The 8,690-nt window shown below is 29.8% G+C and overlaps 1 protein-coding gene across 1 annotated transcript; it reads left to right on the plus strand.

Moving 5' to 3' along the window:
* The first annotated feature begins 1,282 nt into the window (after window positions 1-1,282).
* LOC145091541 (binding partner of ACD11 1-like) lies at window positions 1,283-3,330 on the plus strand. The gene is made up of 8 exons (XM_079029285.1): window positions 1,283-1,421; window positions 1,510-1,613; window positions 1,701-1,785; window positions 2,028-2,093; window positions 2,178-2,240; window positions 2,354-2,694; window positions 2,809-2,925; window positions 3,113-3,330. Exons 1-7 carry the CDS (start codon window positions 1,416-1,418, stop codon window positions 2,876-2,878), a joined length of 735 nt encoding a protein of 244 aa, XP_078885411.1. The 5' UTR covers window positions 1,283-1,415; the 3' UTR covers window positions 2,879-2,925; window positions 3,113-3,330.
* The last annotated feature ends 5,360 nt before the right edge of the window (window positions 3,331-8,690 follow it).

Genomic DNA, 8,690 nt, shown 5'->3' on the forward strand with positions numbered 1-8,690 from the left:
ATTTTTTCCTTCAAAAATATATCAAGCATTTACGTCTTAGATAATGTTGTCCCGTTATAATTATTACTTTCCAAAAATATATCTGTTTAATGAGGAATTTGATATAATGAAGGAAGTAAATGTTAATTAAAATGAGATATATATTCCATAATTATTACACGAGTTTATTAAAAAAAATTAATATCAAAGTGCAAACATTAAGCATTTTTAAAGTGAAATTTCAGAATACAGACAAACAATGATATTGTATAATGAAGTATAAAATTGAATAGACTGAAAAAAAAAACTATTAAGGCAGTCAATCTTGAAAATAACATAGTTATGAAAAATTATAAAGTAAGATAAAAATTATAAGATATTAGGAGATTTGTAAAAAGTACAATTAGTAAAAGCGTCATGGTTATTAGAAAAAATAAAACCGTTAAGATTAGTAAAAATATAATATATAAACTAAATTATCACAATAGTAATGAAATGTCATTATTTGATATTTCATATAATTGAAAGATATATCAAATTACATTGATGATATACTAAAATTATTCAAAGTTGCGTCAAAACTAATGCAAAGTTCTTGCGAACATCAAATAAATAAGAACAAACATAAAAGCTAGCACTTATATTCATAATCAATTTAAAATAAATCAATCATGATTTAGAAAAGAATTTTCATTGATGATATACTAAAATTAAATCTATATAACATTTAACATTCTATAAATTCTATTATATAACTTTATTTGAATAAATGAAATAGTTTTCAATATTAATGCAGTAGAAAAAATGGTATATTGGTTGTCAATATATGTTTAAATTAGGTAACATTATTATGGAAGGAATGTCTAATTAAAATGCTTATAATTATCTAACAATATCATAACTATATGAGACAAGGAAGATCGTTCAACTAATAAAACAAAAAATGTTGTTTACAAAGAGGTCATTCAATGATTATAGATAATTTTCGTTTTCAATGCATTTTCTATATATTTCAATAATATCATTAACCATATATTTTTTTCATAATCATTATGCAATATCTGTAGACGATTATATATATATATATATATATATATATATATATATATATATATATATATATATATATATATATATATATATATATATATATATCGGGTATAATCTTGTTTTGTATAAAGTATAATTCAAAAAAAGGAAAAAATACAGTATCATGCTTCAAACGTAACTAAAAAATCACACAATCCTCTAAAAAATCATCATTTCTTCAAATCCGCTTTTCCTTGATTTAGTCCAAGCATGCCATTTCCACTCATCATCCGAGCTTAACACTTTAATGGCGTGATTACGTTATTCTTCTTAACACTTAACCCCCACAAGCCCCCGCAATCATCTTCACTTGCACAAAAAACCGTTTCTTGAGCACTATATGCAGAATGCAGGTGATTTTCGAACTCTTTTTTCGTTCACATGTCACCTTAACACCTAATCATCCACATTCTGTTTGCTGAATTGATGAATTTGTTTCAGACAAGAACAGTGCAAGTGGGACAACTTTCAGATCTAGCTAGCGAGAGAGAAATTCACGAGTTTTTCTCCTTTTCTGGCGAAATCGAGCACATTCAGATCTGCCGGTTGTTACTCTCTTATCAATTGCGATATTACCTATTACTTGTTTTTGTTTTTATTAAAGGAACTTAGGATTATGTTCTTTTTTCTAGGGGTTGTAGCGATTCTGAAAGAAAGAAAACCGCATTTGTGACGTTTACAGATCCAAAAGCTCTCGAAATAGCGTTATCGCTATCGGTAATCCACTTCCTAATTCCTTTTAGAGTACTTATCCCCAACTTATTTACTCTGTTCATATAGTGATTTGGATAATCCACCATTTTGTCGATAATCTAACATCTAAGGACGATAAACCATAAATTACAAATGGCATCTTGTTGTTTTCAAACCTATTAAGTCAAATTGAGCATGGAATTGGTTCATATAAGGTTCTTTCTCATGGAAAATTCAAGCTGTTTCTACTCTGTACCATTTTACAGGGAGCAACCCTTGTGGATCAAGTCGTTAGCATTACTCCAGTTGAAAATTATGTACAAAAACCTGAGGTATTTGTATGTCTGTTACAATCCATATATATCTACTTTCTCCTTTGGTAATTGAAAACTTATTATGTGATTCACTTCTTGCAGGAAATTTGTGCAGCTGACAATGCAGTTAGCATGGCTAGACAAAATTCCTTTTCAAATATTGAAGTAAGTCAAAAGAAACACTTATATATAGCTTATCAAATAAGTCATGTCCTCATTAAGTCAATTAAGTAAAAAGAAAAACAATATCTTTCAACTCTCTTTTCCTTTTTTATCAGACGAATGGGACTTCTCCTCGTAGTGGAAGAGTGTATGCAAGTAAAGCACAAGATGTTGTATCTAGTGTGTTGGCTAAAGGTTCAGCTATTGGACAAGACGCCATGAATAAAGCTAAAGCATTTGACCAAAAACATCAATTAAGAGCCAATGCATCTGCCCGAGTGATTTCATTAGATAAAAAAGTTGGACTTACAGACAAATTTAGTGTTGGGATTTCAGTGGTGAATAAAAAAGTTAAGTCAGTGGATCAGAGGCTTCAAGTGTCTGATAAAACAATGGCTGCATTAATGGCAGCTGAGAGGAAGTTAAATGACACAGGATCAGCTGTCAAATCAAGCAGGTTTCATATTATTCCTTTTTTACAGTTAAAGAAATAGCAATGTACTTTGTATTTGTAATAAAAAAATGAAATATAATAAAGAAATCAATGAAAGTATATTGCTATTTGTTGCAGATATGTGACAGCTGGATCCGCTTGGCTAAATGGTGCATTTGGTAAAGTGGCAAAGGCTTTGCGGGTGTAAAAACTAGACATAAGTGGAACTTGGCAGTGTCGAATTTAACTACAAAGGTAATTCTTTTTATTTTTTTTAATCAATAATCATTTATCTACAAATTTACACGTAAATGAATCAATGTGCGTTATACTTTATCTAATAATGGGATGATTAAAAAAAATGAACTTTCTAAATTTACTTTATCAAAAAAAATTTAATTATTACTGTAATAATATAGTTTCTGTAATAATTAATTATCAGGATTCTGGCATTACTGCATGATTTCAAAAGCTATTGATGTTTGGGTTTGATGAAATTGTGATATACCTCAATGTTGTTCTGTTGTTTTATGGTAAGTTTTGTGATTCATTTATTTGTTTATTATCAGTGTATTTATTCTCCTGTAAACCATTTTATGTTCTCAAAGTGTGTAAAAAGTAAAAACATTTGATGGATTTTAGGAGCATGTGTATTATATATATACTCCATTTTTTTCGTCTCCTATGAATTTGAATAATCCTCACACTTCTCTAATCTCTAATGCGTTGCTTTTTTTTTTTTTTCTTTTTTTGTATCTAATATTAAAATTATCTCTTGTGGAATTTACCATATTGGAATTCATCATGGTCGGATTATTTATTAAGCACAATGGACAAAGATAACAGGGAACAATTTGATTGTCAAATATACATTATCTCCCCCAAGTTCTAACAATGGTTTACTGGTGATGTGCATCCAAATACTAATCAACGACTCAAAGTTGATCATGAAATGTTGGTTTCATAGATGGTTTATCTGGTTCATAGATGGTTTCAATTTCTTGCGTGATTGATCCTTGCGGTTTCAATTTTATTTCATATATGGTTGTATGTGGGAAGACCGAGAAACTAAAATGAAAATAGTAATGGTTGCGTGTGGGAAAAGAGTAATTGTTGTATATGCATTAGTTTTTTTTTGGATGGAATAAACTGTGAATGTTATTGGAGAAATACGATTAGAGTGCAGACTTGATCACATGAAGGTTTTATTTATTTATTTATTTATAAAACTTGTTTATGTTTTAGAGGTCCAAATCATCTAGAAGGGACCAAATAAATCCTAAATAGCTACCGAATTCAAAATCAAATTAATAACCATGGAGTCATCGCCAACTTCCAACCGAAACAGCCAATTTTCCTGCTATAAATCGACAATGAATTACATGAGAACAGTGACAGCTATTTCTGTAGGACACGTGACAAACTGACAATCATAGTGGAAAACCAGCTTCAAAACATGAACAACAGTAATTTTTTTCAACCTTATGATGATTCAAATCAAGAAACTGTTGAGAAGAAAATTGCAACAGACTAACAGATGTTGTGGTGATCAACAGTGGAAGTGTTATGCGATAATATTCCTTCTGCAAGTTAGGTTTATATAATTTAATTAATTTGAAGTGTATATATATATATATATATATATATATATATATATATATATATATATATATATATATATATATATACTATCTCTTTTTGTTTCATTGGTTTCTCGTTTCTCGATTCGATTCAGTTAGTTGTGAACAAGAGAATCTTTAAACATAGGAACGAGGATGGGTAAAATAGTAATTATTGATGTAACCACTTCTGGAAGTTACCAGAAAAAACAGCTTTTAACTATAAAAATCAAAAGCTGATGATACCCAGACTGGTCCAGACTCCAGACCTCACTTATTTGGTTGGGACTCATGTGATGTGATGAAAAAAATAAAAATTCCCCTACTCTTACAGATGAAGGAAAATTCAGAAAGAAAGAAACAAATTAAAGACTATAAATTGTACACACTGCATCATGAGTTGTACACATAAAGAAACAGGAGTACCATGCACACACACATACACATACTTTGTTTCCCAAAAAATTAGGGTAATGTCAGATAGATGCTAACCACTCTCGATTGTCTCTCTTCCGATAAAGCATTTGGTTTGGAAGAAGACAAGCCCCTTGCTTCCAAAATCAACCAGCTTTCCATTTCTTTATGGGCTGTCAATTCATGTGCATGTGTTTCCCTTCTTCTTCTTCTTCTTCTTCTTCTTCCTTTCTTCTTCACTTTATATATATATATATATCATACATCATGACTCCATGATATTCATAACATCAAGGATTTTAGTGCTTTGTAGCCTCCTTGTGAGGTTTTCTTGATTCTTGAATCACAAGAAAGAAAGAAAGAAATGGAGTTGTTTGGAATGAAGTTTGTTCCAAGATCCTTTTTTGGGTGTTAAGAGGGATCTCGGACCAGGCTTCATTCTTGACAACTGTCTTTTCGGTATGTGCTTAAACTTTTCAATGAAGAATGATCCGGAAACGGTTAGTTTCGTGATCTTTTTTTGATAATCTTTGTAGATTTTTTATTTTGTTATTGGTTAATTTGTTGGTTTTTATTGGTTTGTTTTGTGTTTTGCAAGGTCTTTTTTGTCATGGAACTTGAATTCTCTTCATATCTTTTGTGTTTCATATAAAAGATCAAGTTCCAAATTATCGTTTGATTCTTGGATCCTCTTGTAGGTGGAAATTAAAGACTAAATTTCAAGTATTGATTACTTATAATAAAAATCATTGATTTACAACAACACTATAAACACAACAATTAGAAATTTTATTTCAGCTAGCTCATATAGAATTTTGGAACACAGAATCAAGATCCAACTTTAGAAACTTCCAGTACTATGATGATCCTGAATTTGAATTGTTAAAGACAAATATTAATTTTTGTATGTTCATACTAGCTTCTGTAGATCACGTTGATTGTATCAAGTAATAACATTTTAATTTTGATCTACCAACTTCAATGTAAGTAATTATAAAGTGAAGTATAATTATGTGATACATAATGGTATGTTATGATAATGTCTCGAACTCGATCCAAGTTAACACGAGATTGATTACTCATTTTAAGTTTATATGGATTACTGGTTACTCAAATATAGAAGAGGATGGGGATCGATGTATGAAATGATAAACAATGCACGTAAAAGATATAACTATGTAAAATATATATTATTAAAATTCAATCATAAATGTATAGCATCGAGAATCAAGAAGGGTTTCTTCCTTTTCTTTCCCTTTCATTTCCTCCCCCTCAATTTTAAACTCAAGGACATTATACTTTTTTTAGAATAGTTGAATTTTATAAAATAGCACTAGCAAAAATTAATAATGCATGCCCTTATTGCCCTATAATTGTACCTTTAGGATTTGACGAAAATTGCATGTACCTTTCAATATGACATTATACTTTTTTTTAGAACGGTTGAATTTTATAAAATAGCACTAGCAAAAATTAATAATGCCCTATAATTGTATCTAACTCATAAACAATATAAATTAAAGTTATAAAGTTATTCGATACATTTTTTGTTCAAAAATGGTATCTATACTAACTAAAACTTACAAAGATCACTAAAACATGTCTTTGTGTATTCTTCGAAGCTAAAATGGTCAATTATTCTTTCATAGTTAACATGTGCTAAAAAGGACTTTTAATACTCAAAATCGTTTACCATTTAAATAGAAAATGTTGGTTATTTTGATAACCAAAACGTAAAACGCGGAAGCATAATGTGAAGATCTTTAATCTCGAATCTGATTAAAAGAAACCTTAGACATGAAAGAACGATTACATACCTGATTTCATTATGATATTCGGACCTGAAGAACTAGGGTTTGGTTTTCCAGTTGATCTTAAGAACCCTCTTTAAATCCCACAGCAAATCCTAATACGATTTCTTGTATGTATTTTCGTATATCGTAAATCTGCTTCTCATCACGTATTTATATAGATGGAGATATAACCGAATGTGAGAGATATTAAGGATTTAGGAGATCTTGAGTCAAAACGGGAACTCAACCCACAAGGTAAGTTAATATTCTATAAATCGGTTCATCAACAATTTATATTCTTACCATAATAGTTGGATTTAATAATATATCATACATATTTATGAAGTGGTCCCATAATTATCCAACAATCTCCCACTGGACCACGAATATATAAATGTACGTATAATTGTATAAGCGCTTTAATGAATGTTATTATAACATTGGTACCCTTAAACAATCTCGTCCACTAATCATACTAGTATATGATCAAAGCGGTCTTCGTTACAATTTGCGTAACTAAACCTATCAATGGTCACATATACTTATATAACTAACGACATAGATTAAACATGATGTGTGGTTTTAAAATCTAAATAGATTTCCAACGAGTTCCTCTTTAGATTGAAGTGAGATCAAACTTCAAATAAGTGCAACTAATAATGGAGTTAACTGAATTCTTAATTCTGTACAGAAAAACATAATTGATCTTAAACAAATCATAAAGCACCATAAAACTCCCAGTAAAACCAAATATCACACCAACGTGTGTAGTATGCTCATGAAAGACCTAGGGAGGTAATCCCTTTATGAGCGGATCCGCTTTCATGGAGTTTGTTTATATGTGCTATATATATTTCCATTTTGGACTATTGTGTTAATAGAAGGAAACTTGATGTCAATATGCTTTGACTTAATAGAACTTCTGTTGTTGGAATATACATTGCTGACTTATTATCACAACTTTAGTGGTCTTTCAATACCAATAATGTGTAGCCACGTGACAAAGTTCTGCAACCATATTCCATGCTACAAATTATGCTGCCATTATGGAAGAAGCTACCGAAGTCTATTCCATGAAATGGTTTATCATGCTAAAATGTAAAAGTATCCTGATATGGATCAGTAACCATTTTGACATCTAATAAAATCAAATTCTTAATAAAAATGATCTCCAAAACATCTAAATTTCCTATAGTTGAACATATAGACTTTTGTTATATATAGATATCTCAAATCCATTTGGTTGCTTTCTTATGATCCAAACTTGAGTTGCATAGATATCTACCCAAAACCAAAAAGATAAATTTACTCACACTTAATCTGTGATACACGAAATCATCTATTGTATTTACCTCAAAGCCAAAAGAGATAAAAAAAAATTGATGAAAAATGTGGTACCATGCATAGGATATCCAAAGTTGAGGTTGTTGAGTTTGTGTATTCTAAATAGGAGATTGAATAACATTGTCAATCACTTTTCCATAATTTGCATACTATTGAAAGAAATAACAGGAATCAAGATTGATTCCTCCTTAAAGACAATGTTTTAACCTTGTTTATCCCCCAAACTCAACATCCTCAAATAATATTGCTCTATCCAAAATGCAAGGTCAATATCCGTGCAATTGAGAACTAACATAATGCCCTCAATCCATTCCTTAAACTTAACCTCATTGAGTACATGAATTATAAATGTGATCAATGTCAGCAGATATAATACCACAATTCAAACATAAGCAAATCTGTTTTTTATGCTCATTAATCCATAAACCGTAATCAATAAATTCAATTTATGACATTGTTACAAGATATCAACACAACATTAATATTAAGTCTTTGGACAGTAATACTAACTTGCAAGAGATATCCTTGTTTTAGATATAAACATTAACAATAAATCATGTCAATTAACAAGTCCCTCTTTGGATTGACTTATTAATTACATGGAACCAAAAATTCGCCACATGTTTATCACCATATATATGTTTATTCGGCCAAATATCAGTCTACCTTTGGGTCGGCTAATACTCGCATTAATAAACACATAAACTATAAATTTTGATAATAAAAATTGACAATATATAATGTCAATTAATAACCCCTCTTTGGATTGACTTATTAATGACATGCAACCTAAAAATTGCCGAATATTTATCATCAAACTTGTGTTTATTCGACCAAATATTAATCTACC

Source organism: Lactuca serriola, chromosome 1 (genome assembly GCF_051521515.1).
Source record: "Lactuca serriola cultivar US96UC23 chromosome 1, Lser_US96UC23_V15, whole genome shotgun sequence".
In the NCBI taxonomy this organism is placed as follows: domain Eukaryota; kingdom Viridiplantae; phylum Streptophyta; class Magnoliopsida; order Asterales; family Asteraceae; genus Lactuca; species Lactuca serriola.